Raw genomic sequence first — 16,202 nt, forward strand, 5'->3', positions numbered from 1 at the left:
GCATCTGCTTTAAGCTTGTCTTCATCCATCTTATTCCACTGATGAATCTGTCTTGGGGGTCTGTCTGGCTTCGTTTTATAAGCGGGAATTGGTGTTTGTTGGCTAACAATTTGGAACCCCGGTAGTGAGATTGAGAATAGGTAGACCATTGTTGATAGAAATGACATTTATTTATTTACAGAGTTGCCAAGCCTTCCTTGAGTCCTATAAGTTGTCCGTAGATCTAATTTTATGTGAGATTTCCTGATTAATTTATCATCCTGGCAAATTGATGAAAGCTTGCTCGATTAAATACCTGGACCCCTGGTATCAATAATTGTTTATTGAGTTACACATTCACAAGATGTAGCACACAAGTACGCTGTATCTCCTTGATAACCCCCCCCCCCCCCCCCCAAATCTATCTGGTTTTGATTTTAAGTCAAGCCCTGAGTCAAGGTGTTTGAATTTTCTTTGACGGTCACTTTATTTAGGGTTGAGGCAGCCAAACTCAACCATGTACCGTCTGATGTGTCAGACGACCCTTGTGGTATGCCTTGGGACCCGGCGGGTGGCGCATTGCATGCAAAGCGGGAATCGTTCCCTGACGACCACGATGGAGGCCGTACAAAACGGACGAGACACTGCTAGCTTGGCCTCGCATTTCCGGTGGATGAAGGTGATGGCGCCAGAGTTTAGAGTTCGTGGAGACCAGATTACTGTGTTGCATGACCCCTCAGAATTCTACAACACGATCAAGGTGAGCATGTTCAGAATTATTCTCTGAATGTAAGGCAATAAATATTTAAATCACAACGAAATCGCAGCATTGGCGTAAATACTCAATCCTGAGTGATACATGCCATTAAAACCAAAACAACAACAACAACATGCAAAAACACACCATCAAAATGTTTGACATATTACATACATTTGTGATTTTCATTTTTTTTTTTTTTTAATAGATTATAGAGTATAATTGTGTGGGATACTGGATAGATCACAGTATTAAGGGTATGGAAGACCATCTTGAAGATATCTGCTCCATCACTTGAAGCCTTCAGGCAAACACTGACGATGATCCAGCTATGACGTGAATAACATACAATTCTGGATTTTTACACGCGGCCTGGTGTTTGAGTTTTATTCAACTACGCATCCAATACAAATGCTGCCCTTACCACATGATGATGTGTACTTATTGTCAGTGTTGATGTACACAGGACCAGCTGAAATAGTAAGTGTCCTGCAGAATATACATTTTGTATAATAAGTTTAGACCATAATGTTATGAATACTTTACATAAAAAATAATCACATGTGGGATTTCCTAGTAGTATCACGATCAATTTCTTCTGTGACATAAAATCATACTTAAGACTTTTGACCTCCACACGAAGTTAGATGCTCTTCAAAACTTACATGTAAGTATACAGAGTTCTTGAAAAAGTACCAATCACACAGCCACCTTTCATCAGACCAGACAAGCCGAGTGACAAACTTTACATTTCCAATGGCATCATGCGAAACTTGGTTGCCTGTATGCATAGATAGTGTGCATCAAATTTTGTAACTGTTCTGTTGTTGTCCCCGCCGAACGAGTTCGAGCAGGGGACTATGAAACGGGCTCCGTACGTGTGTGTGTCCGTGTGTCCGTGTGTCCGTCCGTCCGTCCGTCCGTCCGTGTGTCCGTCCGTGTGTGCGTCCGTGTGTGATCAAAACGTTCAAAATGCTACTCCTTCGCCATTTCTAACCCAATTTTGATTCTGTTTGCTTTATATGATAGCACTACATGGGAGCTTTGAAACTTCTATACAGAATTTCAATTGTGACCTTTGACCTTGACCTTTGACCTATATTGTACATTTTGCTTCAAAATGCTACTCCTTCGCCATTTCTAACCCGATTTTGATTCCGTTTGCTTTATATGATGGCACAAGGTGAGGGCTTCAAAACTTCTACACAGAATTTTGACCTTTGACTTCTTTGACCTTTGACCTTGATTTTTGACCTATATTGTACATTTTGCTACAAAATGCTACTCCTTCGCCATTTGTAACCCGATTTCAATTCCGTTTGCTTTAAGTGATGGCACTAGGTGAGGGCTTCAAAACTTCTACACAGAATTTTGACCTTTGACTTCTTTGACCTTTGACCTTGATTTTTGACCTATATTGCACATTGCCTACAAAATGCTACTCCTTCGCCATTTCTAACCCGATTTTGATTCCGTTTGCTTTATGTGATGGCACTAGGTGAGGGCTTCAAAACTTGTACACAGAATTTTGACCTTTGACTTCTTTGACCTTTGACCTTGATTTTTGACCTATATTGTACATTTTGCTACAAAATGCTACTCCTTTGCCATTTGTAACCCGATTTCAATTCCGTTTGCTTTAAGTGATGGCACTAGGTGAGGGCTTCAAAACTTCGACACAGAATTTTGACCTTTGACTTCTTTGACCTTTGACCTTGATTTTTGACCTATATTGCACATTGCCTACAAAATGCTACTCCTTCGCCATTTCTAACCCGATTTCGATTCCGTTTGCTTTATGTGATGGCACTAGGTGAGGGCTTCAAAACTTCTACATAGAATTTTGACCTTTGACTTCTTTGACCTTTGACCTTCATCTTTTTACCTATATTGTGCATATTGCTACTAAATGCTACTTCCGGCGGGGACATATATTACGCACCGCGTAATTTCTACTTTTCCTTGTTTGCATTTTGCACTCAGGAGCAAATTGGAATCGCGAGAAAAAGTGTTGTGTTGGCCTCCCTGTACCTTGGGGACGGACCCATGGAGCAAGAACTGGTAAGAACTTGAGTGAAATAATACACCAGTGTGTATGCATTGACTTTTAAAGCCTGCAGTTATGTCTGTCCTTCAGCTAAAAGACCAATGTTAGACAGTAAATAATGTGTTAGGGTAGTCACCAGCTGCTTACCTTATCCTTATACCAAAAGGATTTCATTTTGCTTGATCTAAAAATGCTAAGTAATGTCATGTACATTGTATCTGAATTTCAGTTTGAAAAATTACCATTGCCTTTATTCTCTCATCAAATTCCAATATTTTGTTTTGGTAGCATTTCTGTGTGTAAAGAGTTGTGGAAATTTCTCCCACCTCCTGTTTATGAAACTCTGCAAGTACTACTTTGTTCATTCTCCTTTTTGCTGCAAAAACATCAACATTGACATAATGCAAGGTTCAGCCCTTTCTTCCTCATTCTTTAGGACCCATGTTTTATAAGGAAACCAAAGCCAAATATACATGTGCATTGAGTGAAAGCAGCAATATTAGTACAACAGTGAAAGTTTGAGGAAAATCACACTGATCGATTCAAAAGTTATGAATTCTAAAGTTTCTGTACCGTCATTGATGGATAGTAAGAAGACTACTACAGTTCATGATGACATTATATGGACAATATCAAGAATATATAAGGAGAATTCCACAAAATTTCAATTTTCATGAAAAGTACACATTCCATTGACTCGATATTGACATATCTTATTAAGAGTAATATCATTCCCCCTGCTTTCTGAAAGAGGCAGGTCAAGTGCTCTTTCATTATGCTAGAAAAGTGAAAATATGTTGAATTTTCTTCATATTTCCTTCTATTGTTCATAATAGCATCATGAAGCATAGTAGTCTCCTTATCCAGCAGTGACAGCACCAACACTTTAAGAATGCATAACTTTAGAATCGATTGTGCAATTTTCCTCAAATTTTCACTGATGCATTGTACTAATATTTCTGCGTTCACTCAATCCACATTTATATTTGGCTTTGATTCTCTTTAAGTGAAGATTGAAAAGACTTTCTTCCCCATATTGCCCAAATTATGTCCAGGTCTCCTGCCTGCGCCAAGCCTGCCAGCGGTCCCTCACTGACAAAGAGCAACTGAGCGTCCATGTCTTGCTGGATTGTGTGAGGGGGTCAAGGGGGAAGAGTAACTCCCGGACCATGCTGCTCCCGCTCATTCGCGAGTTCCGAGACCGCGTATCCGTCTCCCTGTACCACACACCGGAGCTGAGGGGTGCGAAAAAGGCCCTCATACCGGAACGGTTCAATGAAGCCATCGGTCTCTCTCACCTCAAGGTCTACACATTTGATGACAACCTATTAATGTCAGGGTTAGTTCAAGTTGATGGGATATATATATATCAAGAGAGAGAAAAATTTGTGTGTGTGTATGTGTGTGGATGTGGACAGTGCATTATTGGTGGAGATAAGTAGAGATTTAGTCATGTTATACAATGTATCTACCATTGATTGTTTGCCATACAATAGTTACTGTAAGAGCAACAAGTCATTGTTCGCCATGACAAATTTGTTGCAGTGTGCATACACTGAAGCTTGATGGCCCCTGCTTAAGTGCATAACAAGACATATACATTCACTTACTCGAGAGTATTATTTATATGTGAAGTCTATAATCCCAGTGAAACATTGTGATTAAGATCACTGTACAACACGGTGACTCTGGTTTTCCAACCAGAAAAAAAAAATCAACACAATAATAATAATTATAATAGTAATAGTAGTAGTAGTAGTAGTAGTAGTAGTAGTAGTAATAATAATACTAATAATAATGATAATGATAATAATAATGATAATAATAATAATAGTAATAATACATCAGAAAGAGAGGATGGAGGTTGAAAGATGGCAAAATCAAATTGATTTGCACTGTGATGCAAAATGTAATGAATGTTTGTTCTTTATTTCAGATGTTGTGGGTATCACAGGAAAGGAGATTTATGATTCATACAATCAATGATATGATCTGCTTTTGAGTGTGTCTGCTGATGGACAATGCTTTCAGCTTCAAGGAAATAATTGTCATGAATATTTTTGTGAAATCATGAAAGTTCTTTCCACATTGCAAGATAGTTTCTAAACTTAGAAGAAAAGACTGCCTAATTATTTGCATACAATGCATATTCATTACTTAACAGTATGAAAAATGAAGTAGATATATGTGAACAGAAAAAAAAAGTACAAACAGATATCTCTCACACCTGTGTAGATGGATGAGCTACAAGTACTATTTTGTTGAAGGTTTGCAGGTTTGCCATTGTCTAGTGATACCGCATAACCATTCCTGTTGCAGTGCCAACTTGAGCGAGATGTACTTCAGCAACCGCCAGGACCGGTACATTTTGATCAGGGACTGCCCGGAACTGGTGAGCTTCTTCAACCGTCTGGTGTTGGGTGTGAGCTCCGTGTCCTTCCAGCTGCATTCAGACAACTCTCTCTCTCTCTTCTCAGATACCAGCATCCATCCAGTGAAAGGTGAGCTCACGGAGCATGCATCCAAGGAGGAGATTTATTATTATCATTTTAAATAATAATAATAATAATAATAATAATAATAATAATGATGATAATAATAATAATAATAATAATAAATAATAATAATAATGAAAAATAATAATAATAATAATAATAATAATAATAATAATAATAATAATGATAATGATAATGATAATGATAATGATAATAATAATAATAATAATAATAATAATAATAATAATAATAGTAAATATAACAACAACAATAATGATAATGATAATAACAATGATGATAATAATAATGAGGATAATAATATCATCTTACTTTTGATCTATGGAGTAGAAGGCTATGTGGCAGACTGATAAAAAGTTGTTTGAGATCCACAATGAATAAGAAAGTAATAATCAGGTAATTGTCAAATCGTCATTTTGAAAACCATCTGATTACCACTGTCTGAAAAGTGTGATGTTTAGAAAGAATATTTCACACAGTAGGTAGTGGTTTTGACAGCTAGGTGTTGTTGTATTCAGTGGGAAATGTAAAGAGGTCATCTTGATTGTTAACTTCATTTCATAATCACCTGACAGTTTAGGGTAATTTTCTGACATTCAAACTGATGTAAGCTTGTGGTATATTCAGCCTGTCTCATTCTTATGTGGTTTTGATTTTATCGATTCCATCAGAGACAACCTTTTATTTCTAAACTCCACATTTGGAGTCATTTCATCGTGTTGACATCAGAGTGCAGGGTCAGCAATGTCACTTCTTCAAGTGTGCATTGTTTGTCTGTTTCTTTGTTGTCTTGGCATGTCAAGTACAATAAGGGCTCTGATTGTTGAGGTTTTCATGCCACAACCTTTTGATTAGTCAATACTATATGAACTTTAACCTTGAACGTATTGATTTGTGAATAATATGCCGATTTGTTGCTTGTCACAAATGATAGGATAATCATTGTACTGTTGTCAGACATTTATTTCAGGGCAGTGAATCACCATTGGCAGAAAGTCGATGAATATATGTTCTTGTCACATTTTGATGGCTATATTGTACATAAAACTGTTGTCTTCTGCTCTCACAGGAAACATTGATCAGTTTAAGCAGCAAGCATGTAGGGCAGTAACGGCTCTCATAAGCCCTGGTGATACTAATGGGATCTCGTGTTCAGTGAGCGAATGGCAGAGGACGATGCTAGAGAATAGCCGAGGTGACTTGATGCAGGAGGGCAGGAATACGCACCACCCACGCCCCATTTCTGGAAGGACTGAAGATGCTGCGGATCATTCGAGTGTAGGAAACGGTGCGTTGAGTAATGATAGGAGGACGAGTTGTGGTGTATCGGAAAGTGGTAGAGGAAGTGCCAATGGAACAGGTGCTAGGGAGGGACATCCTGACAGGGAGGCTGGACTTGGTCAAGAACCAGTTGTGCAGGGGGACAATGGGAGGAGAAGGACCAGAAACGAGAGTCAGGGGGCGGGAAATTGTGTGATGACGGGAAACGATGGAAGTCCTGCAAAGCAGTCCAGGATGACCGCTGCATCTGAAGCGGAAGAGGTGTCGTCAGGGAAGGACACTGTGATATATCCCCTGGTCCAGATGGGACCTTTCGGTGTGACCGTTGACCAGGAGGTGACCCGGAGACTGCTCGGTGAGGGGGACGGTGGGGCCGTGTGCTACCTGGCCTCTGGCTACTTTAACTTGACCTCGGAGTACATGGACACCATTCTCCAGTCCAAGCCAACATTTGAGATACTGATGGCTTCCCCACAGGTCTGTCTGAAATCTTCCATCCTTTGTACGTTACATTAGGTGGAGTTGGTCCAGATGACTTTTTGCAATGATAGATTAACCCTTTAATACTGTATTATCTTCACAGATTGACGAAGAGGTCTGGAAATGGATTGTCAGTGAATAGGGATTACCTAATCCCCCTAATCCCTTTATGTTAAGGGGTGCCATTTCCTTCCTGTTGGAGTGAGGCACAGTGCTATGCCTGAGTGGGCTTGCTAACATTATGTCCACAGTTGAAGGTCAAGTTTTGAAAGTTTAGATTGATCACTGACAGCTGATAATGAAAAAGCTTGGCAAGTTATGCTTAATGTCTGGGCACGTAATGAGTCAAAGTGATGTTGATTTTCAGGAAGAATAGCAATCATGCATATTATATAAGTGGCAGTGTCAGAGGCATTTTAAGTTTTCACATTTGTGTGTACATCGTTCTGTAGCCAATTTATCTATTTGCAATCATTTCCCCCCTTCCACCACTATAACTTGACCCTGTAATTGAGCCTACAATGTACCTCTGTGAAACTTGGCATGATACCATATTTGAAACCAATCCAAATTACCTTATTCTTCTCCTCTCTTTTATTTTTTTTAAAGCTATGGTTGACATTGATTGACCAAAGGGTCAAGGTTATAAAAGTTGATTATGTAAAGTGGTAGAAATTGAGGGAGTAAAAGCAGTTTCATTTAATAGTTGTGGTGCAATAGCCAGTTATGATATAATGTGAGTTCACTCCCAGGCATTTGTGTGTGTGTTTGTGGTAGAGCTAATGAAAGGCTAGAATCACACCAATCCAAAAACCAGGTCAAATTCCAAAATCTTACAAATATTGCCTCAAGTGACTGTCAATAAATGCCTGACAAAATGGTACCATTAATCATAGTACCAAGGCAATTGATGATAGTATTAGTATTTAGTACATGTACATGTGATTTTGGGAAAAGAACCACTATAAAAATTAATGACCTGAAAGTCCAGCCCATATGTGTGCAGTGTATGAAAGTGGCTGAGGATGTCAACTGCTTGCCCTTCTGTTCCTAGGGCATATTAGCACTTGCAACAAGTGTCCCATATAATTCTCCATGAATTGAGCACTTGGCCATATATGCTGTTTTCCTTGCCATTAACTACCGGTTGAACATATAAGAATATACATGCAAGGTCTATTCTCCTGAAGGTTTTCCTTGTACTTTCAATGTAACAACATAGTGTCTTGTAGTGTGGGTGATACAGTTAAACCTCATTATAATGAGATCTGTGGGACTGCTGATATTACCTTGTTGAAACTGGTTCCTTGTTATGATCCTATATTATGCATTAAAAACAAAGAGAAACATAAGCATGGAGTCATATATACCACTTAGTCAAACCTATGAGCAGTCTACAGTTGTTATTGCACAAGTATGTGGATCAAGTTACACTAGGTCATAAGTTTAAGTTCTGATATATAAAGGAAGGTATCACACTAGTAAGAGGTAAAAACTCTAGCCAGAGAGCAGTGAATTCTTGGAATAGCCTGTATCTGATCAGATTGCTTAGAATATGTTTTTCGTTATCATGATGCACCAAAAATGCACTTGTTGTAACCATGCTCATTGTCACCGATCCGCTCTGCCATAGTTTGTAGGTTTACATGCACAGGAAAATGGGCCCTACGAGTTCACCCCGTTAAAAGCAATTTTGTTTTATGAGCGAGCTTGTTATCATAGGGTTTCACTGTATAAGGCAGAACAATTTGATCTCTAGCTTGTCTAGATGTTACATGCCTGCAGGTAATAGTGGTAGCTTCTTTGTAGTGCTTCAGAATGGACATGCCTGTGAACCTAGGATGTAGAGTGTAGAGCTGTCTCTCATCCAAGCTTGACACAGCGACCTCTGCCCTATTCTTTTTACAGGTCAACGGTTTTTATGGGTCACGTGGCATCTCTGGCTACATCCCAGACTCGTACACGTTCATCGCCTGCCAGTTCTTTGGCGCCCTCTGTCGTCGGGGCCTGCAGCACAGGATCAGGCTCTACGAATACTACAGGGACTCTTGGACCTTCCATGTCAAAGGTCAGGAACAGGAATTCGGACAAGTGCCAGCCAGCACTATATATGGCCCGTTTATTTATTTTTGTTAAAATCCATCTCTTGCTTTGGATTGGTTTTTACTGTACAGTGCACTAGCGTTATAACTAACGTGGTTATAACAAAATTTCGGTTACAACGAAACAAAAATTCAGGCCGCAGCATTATCTGCTGTATGTTTTTTATTGTTTATTTGTTTGGTTATAACGAAATTTCGATACAATAATATACAACTGCCATTCCTGAGGACTTCGTTGTAACAGGAGTCCACTGTAATTACAACAATAAGTACTCTTTATTGTATGTATTAGGGAACTTTAGATTTATACGATGCAGATGTTCGGAAGAAGAAAAACAACTGTTGATATAGCACAATGGAAGACTAAGGTCCAGTATACATGCAAGAGATATAAAGACCAACATATTGACTGCAATATTACCTGGGCATGGTATTCAAAGTATGCTGAAATCTGCATATGTTTACCCCGAGACCATTTTGATTATTTAATTCATTCGTATACTAATCTTTTCATTTTTTATTCGTTTGTCTTTGTATGCACAGGTCTCTGGTATTATCTTCCAGGACAGAGACTGCCCACACTGACGCTCATAGGTTCCCCAAACTTTGGTAAGCATACAATCAAAGATATAAGCTTGCCACTGGCAGTACTGAGTTGTGTTGCACAATCCTACCAAAAACAGTTAGTTTTTTTCAAAGATGTGGGTTGTTGTTGTTGTTGTTTTTTGTTTGTTTTTTTTTTGGGGGGGGATGGGGGATATTTATATTTCTTTCTTCTTCTTCTTTTTTTTTTTTGGGGGGGGGGGGTTATTTGTTATTGTAGATGACATATGTATCCAAAGTGATTTTTGATGATGAGGAAAATTTGTCAAGGAAAGCAGTGAGAAGGAGGAATATAATAGTTTGTTGCAGTCTGATTCAACTGATCTGGTATCTGAATGCATTATACTATAAAATGAGAAATGTTAGTGTGCATTTTAATTTCGTGAATTTGGCGAGAGCCAAGATTCACGAAATTAGAATGCACATGAAAGTTCTTGTCTACACTATACGCATTGAATGTTACAGGCAACTCACGAAAACTTCATGAAGCGAAAAAGGCCATCGGCTCCAATTTGCGAAAATTTCATGCCACAAAAATATCGTGTTTGACAGTATCATGATGGAACAATAATTTGCTGTAGGCTGATTGCGAGAGCTCCTGGAGGCAGGTTGACAGCTGAAGTTGACTCATCCAGATTCGCAATACACTCTTATTCATCACGATTCTTGACGCAAGTTAAATGCAATTAGCGACCTTTTGCTTCTCATTGATGCAACCGTATGTGATTCTTGGTGCAAGTTAAATACAATTATCAACCTTTTGCTTCTCATTGATGCAATCGTATGTGATGCTTGATGCAAGTTAAATGCAATTGGCGACCTTTTGCTTCTCATTGATGCAACCGTATTTGATTCTTGATGCAAGTTAAATGCAATTAGCGACCTTTTGCTTCTCATTGATGCAACCTTTTGTGATTCTTGATGCAAGTTAAATGCAATTAGCGACCTTTTGCTTCTCATTGATGCAGTCGCATGTGTTTGTTCCCCACCACTGTCTGAAGGTCATAGGTCGGTCCATCGAGACCTTGAGGCCCAGTTGGCCATCGTGACGCAAAACGACTCCCTCAGAGAGCAGCTGCACACGGTAATGGTTACTTGCTTCTTCTTTTTTTTTTCGTTTTCCGCGATGATATATATCTATTTGTGACCCTGCATCACGAAACAAACAGAAAGTCGCCAGACATGAAATTTTAGTTATGAGCATATTCTGAAAGAGCAGACCTTAAGCTTTAAAATGATGTATAACTCAAATCGAATGGACTCTCCTATAAACCTATCTAAATACTGGAAAGAAAGCACACACTCAGGAAAAGTGTGAACTGAGAAAAGAGGCTCTGAAGTGCATTGTCTATTCAAGCGCTTAATCTTTACCAAGCCGTGGTGGCTGAGCGATTAATGGGACAAAAAATAGGAAGTAAACCACAGGAGTAACAACAATGAAGGGATTATAAGATATTAAACTGAAATTGAGCATGCCTTATTAACACATTCTGTCCTTAGTTCATGCCAGCTTGCAAAGCTGTAGCATCATCCTTTCAAAAGTTATGGGAGTTGAAAGTGAAGAGTGTGTACAAGGTTTTTAAAGAAATGAAAAGGGGACTCTAAAGACACACATAACCACACTATTCTGCCAGAAAATGTTTGAGATAAACTGCTAAAAAACACACTTTCCTGCCCTTTTTTGATCCCAAATTTTAACATAATGTAAAAGAAGATTTGCTCTTTCAGAAAATATGAAAAAGTCAAGATTGGCTCGGTTGACCCATTCCATAAATTTTCAGTCCTCACACAAAATCAGTGTGTGCGACTTTTTGTTCGTTTTGTGATGCACGGTCACATTTGTATGTGAATATGAGATGTGCTTTCCGTGTTGCATTCATCATCGCATTCATCATGAGTATGTGATATTCAAACAAAAGCAAAGAAAAAGGTCCTATCATGTGGCTTGCTACAGGATCCTGAAGTCCTTTACACTCTAGACAGGAATAGCTGGGACCTTGTAGATAATTATGGGTTAAAGTCGGTTTGATCTGTTAGCTCTCAGTGCGTTTTAGACCTACCTTGTATTGGGCCTGTACAGTGTGTAGAAAAGTGTAGCCATGGTGTATTGTTTATTTCTTTCTGTAGTTTTGTGCTGCGTGTAGCATTTGTGTGTGTGTGTGTGTGTATGTGTGTGTGTGTGTGTGTGTAGGTGTGTGTGTGTGTGTAGGTGTGTGTGTGTTTTATTTTCCGAGATGATATTCTTCCAGTGATAGTGTTTGTCCCATTCATAATTTAGTTAAAGAGAAGGGGGGGGGGGGGGGGGGGGAAGGCAGGAGAAGTGTATTGCTGGAGACATTTTTTGTGTATTCTATCCATTATTAGAAGGCTAGACCTTGTGACTCTAATATCACTTATCTGTACAACAGCATCGCCAATTGACCATTGCTTCATTATGTAATAGTGATAAACAAGCACAGTACATAAATTTATACACCATGTGAGATCCGCATTATCATGATATGGGTATGAATTTCAAACAGCTTTGTACACTGCAGTGATTTTAACAAAGACAGCATACAGTATACAGACCGTTCAATATGTTTGTGCTCTATATTTTGGAGGTTTTTCTGACTGGATAAAAGTGCTTGTCTTTGAAAAATCACAAGAGCTTGGTATGTGTTTTGGGGTTCAAGCCCAATGAAGCCTGACACGTAATGAATACGAGTCTGTAAAGGACATTGAAATTCTTGATAAGTCTCAAATGTGCTACATTACAAATAGCTTTTATTATTATTATTATTGTTATCACTCTTTGAAAAAAAAAAACCCCGAAACAACAACAATCAAATTGAATGCAGTGGATGAGTGGATAAGAGCGCTTGTCTTTGAATTACAAGAACTTGGTATGGGTTTTGGGGTTCAAGCCCAATGAAGCCTGACATGTAATGAATACTAGTCTGTAAAGCTCATTGAAATTCTCAATAAGTCTGAAATGTGCTACATTAAAAATAGCTTTTATTATTATTATTATTGTTATTACTCCTTGAAAAAAAAAAACACCCCAAAACAACAACAATCAAATTGAATGCAGTGGATAAGTGGATGAGTGGATAAGAGCATTTGTCTTTGAATTACAAGAACTTGGTATGTGTTTTGGGGTTCAAGCCCAATGACGCCCAACTTGTAATAAATACTAGTCTGTAAAGGGCATTGAAATTCTTAATGAGTCTGAAAAATGAAAAATAAGAAAAATAGCTTTTATTATTATTATTATCACTCCTTGAAAAAAACAATAAACCAACAATCAAATTGAATACAGTGGATAAGTGGATGAGTGGATGAGTGGATAAAAGCACTTGTCTTTGAATTGCAAGAGCATGGTATGTGTTTTGGGGTTCAAGCCCATTGAAACCTGACACGTAATGAATACTAGTCTGTAAAGGGCATTGAAATTCTTAATGAGTCTGAAAAATGAAAAATAAGAAAAATAGCTTTTATTATTATTATTATCACTCCTTAAAAAAAAAACAATCAAATTGAATACAATGGATAAGTGGATGAGTGGATAAGAACGCTTGCCTTTGAATTACAAGAGCATGGTACACTCCTTGTATGTGTTTTGGGGTTCAAGCCCAATGAAGCCTGACACGTAATGAATACTAGTCTGTAAAGGGCATTGAAATTCTTAATGAGTCTGAAAAATGAAAAATAAGAAAAATAGCTTTTATTATTATTATCACTCCTTAAAAAAAAAACAATCAAATTGAATACAGTGGATAAGTGGATGAGTGGATAAGAACGCTTGCCTTTGAATCACAAGAGCTTGGTATGTGTTTTGGGGTTCAAGCTCAATGAAGCCTGACATGTAATGAATACTAGTCTGTAAAGGACTTTGAAATTCTTAATAAGTCTGTAATGTGCTACATTAAAAATAGCTTTTATTATTATCATTATTATTATTATCACTCCTTGAAAAAAAGACAACAATCAAATTTAATACAGTAAGAGATATCATTGTTTGGATGGGTGGAGGAATGTTTTATTTCCCCTCTACCCCTCATCCTAACTGGTTTCTGGCTGGAATAAACGAAGGTAGTTATATAGTTAGTCCATGGATTATGTGAATATCGACAGCACAAATACATGTTTACACATCACAGAGCCCGACAGGCAGCCAATAATGAACACATACTTACAAACATGTGATTGAAGTATGCCTCTTTCAGTTAATCCATGGGCTAAGTAGAGAATGTGGATTTATATTTCAAAGTACATGTACCTTTGTGAATTTGAGTGAGATCATGTTATCCTAATTACATTTCTTGAAATTGTTCCATTGATCCCTGTGTTTATAGGAGCAAGAGAGACTGTACGCTAGATCGCAAATGGTGACCGGGGAAACGTTCACGAAGCCCGACAGAAAAGTGCCTCTCTGGACGAAACTGGTTGTCAGTATCACAAGGAATTTCTTCTGATTGAGAGTTGGGGGGGGGGGGGGGAGAGGGGGAGTGAGTGAGTGAGAAAGAGAGAGGGAGAGAGGGGAGAGAGAATGGCTTGAGGCAGGTTCAGAGGGAAGGAGCTAGGAGTGGGGAAAAGAACTAAAGGGCAAGTTTTACCCATCGATGAAGAACTTTAACTCAGGGCTATTTTTAGGCAGCACTATTGCAAAAACAGTGTACGATGTAGGCCATGCAGCTGTTTACATTACTGTGTGAAAATGTCATTTGCATTATTGTGTATTAAGTCTTAATGACTTTGTACAAGGCACAAATAAGATGTTTTCTACATGCCTTTGGTATTACTCGTATGGTATAACGTACACAGTTTGGCAACAGGTGAGGGCCGTTGCAGACATTTTGCTCAGAGTGTCGCCCCATGCATGCAGTCATTCTAAAAAATATTTGAGCATGTTCATTTCACCATGTCTCCCACTCTGTGCAATCAATCAAGTGAAACAGATTAATAGTCTTTGTCCGTGTCAGGGGATGAGATGTCAAGATCTTCCAAAAGAACCTTGTACTGTTGTGCGTAATACTCTTAAAGTGAAAACTTTTTTTATGTGATTAATTTCTGGCTGTGGGGTAAACCCCACTACTCTATAATTTTGGAGATGAGAATAGTTTGTCACCTATATTGATATCTCAAAAAATATTTTATATACCATATATTTATATGTTCACTGCTAATTTTCATGGAGATTCATTTTAAAGGCAAATTTCGCACAAATTTCCATGCCGTGAAGTACTATGTCATGTATTCCACGTATCAGTAGCATGTAAGCATCCTGTATGAGGTATTTTATTAAGAACACACACAAAACTTTCCAGAACCTTGTACTACAAAAAACTCATGAAAAAGGGAAATTTTAGAATTTCCTCCTCTTTTCCTTCGAAATGTGAAAACCTTTCGACACATATTTTAAGCATTATCATATATAGACTATTATTTGCTATTTGGGGGGCCAGTATGCTGTGAATTGACATAGTCACGTAGCAATAGACTCTTGGGACTGAGTTGTGTCCAAAAGATTAGGGACCAGAGGCAGATATGCAGGTTTGTACACGTACATTTCATAGATATGCAGGAATTTAGATTAAACAGTGCACCAGTTTGTGCAATTGTGTACAAGGATGGATTGTGCACTGTTCTTTATTCTAGGGCATGTATGTGCTATATAATGTTGGTAGCAGACCAAAGAGGTGCAATATTGTCAGGGCCAGATGATGATATCTTTACTTTGCGTCTTGCATAGATCAGTTTCATCTGTCACAGTATTAAATGTACTACCATATGATGTGATAAGTTGGAAGCGAATTTCCAGATATGAGTCACTGCAATTAAGCAGCGGAAGAGTATTCTTTGTGCAATGTATACCACATCTGTGCCTGGTAGACAGATAGCTTTCCAACTATGCCGGAGGTGAACTTCTAGGGTTGGTATTGTTATCCCGTTTTCTGGAACAGGAAACGGAGTGAATTACAGTACAATGTATTCTTATAAAGCAGTTTATATTAGTTGCTGGATTGTGTGCCTATGCAAGCATTCGTATGATAGGAACTATACATACCCTCATCTTTCTAGGGTCTTTTTTTCCCAAACAACAGTTCTCTCAAGGACTACATACACATGGTGTTACAGCAAACATCACCATGTAAACTTTCAAAACAGCACAGAAATGTTATCATATTGGATGCACTATTTATTCCTGCATGACAAAACTTTGCTTGTGCATTTACAGCCAATGTGTGCCCATCCAGGCTTGTAGCCTCGACTTGCCAAAGTACTTCACTGTCTTTATGTCAATCCCTTGGTCACTTACTGTTTATGTCATGATATCAGAGCTGCCAATTCGTACTGATTTTCAGTAATTTCTACTGAAATTGGAGAAGAATGCTAAAGGTAACAACTAAATACTAAATTACTGATTTTAGAAATCATTGTCTGTGATAGAGTGTATT

The 16,202-nt window shown here is 38.3% G+C and overlaps 1 protein-coding gene across 1 annotated transcript; it reads left to right on the plus strand.

Annotated features, from left to right (window-relative positions):
• Positions 1-496: 496 nt before the first annotated feature.
• LOC139741086 (CDP-diacylglycerol--glycerol-3-phosphate 3-phosphatidyltransferase, mitochondrial-like) lies at positions 497-14,233 on the plus strand. The gene is made up of 9 exons (XM_071651675.1): positions 497-739; positions 2,720-2,797; positions 3,839-4,122; positions 5,103-5,284; positions 6,366-7,054; positions 8,966-9,125; positions 9,703-9,768; positions 10,764-10,846; positions 14,100-14,233. The coding sequence occupies exons 1-9, from the start codon at positions 497-499 to the stop codon at positions 14,217-14,219; spliced, it is 1,905 nt and encodes a 634-aa protein (XP_071507776.1). The 3' UTR covers positions 14,220-14,233.
• The last annotated feature ends 1,969 nt before the right edge of the window (positions 14,234-16,202 follow it).

This window comes from Diadema antillarum, unplaced genomic scaffold (assembly GCF_040938485.1).
Source record: "Diadema antillarum isolate AM-2024a unplaced genomic scaffold, OU_Dant_1.0 seq00000901_RagTag, whole genome shotgun sequence".
In the NCBI taxonomy this organism is placed as follows: Eukaryota; Metazoa; Echinodermata; class Echinoidea; order Diadematoida; family Diadematidae; genus Diadema; species Diadema antillarum.

Excerpts from the sequence above, each read along its gene's own strand:
- LOC139741086 (XM_071651675.1), top strand. The coding sequence starts at position 497 with ATGTACCGTCTGATGTGTCAGACGACCCTTGTGGTATGCCTTGGGACC. Across the intron at positions 5,285-6,365 it reads CAGCATCCATCCAGTGAAAG|GAAACATTGATCAGTTTAAG; the intron begins GTGAGCTCACGG and ends CTGCTCTCACAG. Across the intron at positions 9,769-10,763 it reads CATAGGTTCCCCAAACTTTG|GTCATAGGTCGGTCCATCGA; the intron begins GTAAGCATACAA and ends CACTGTCTGAAG.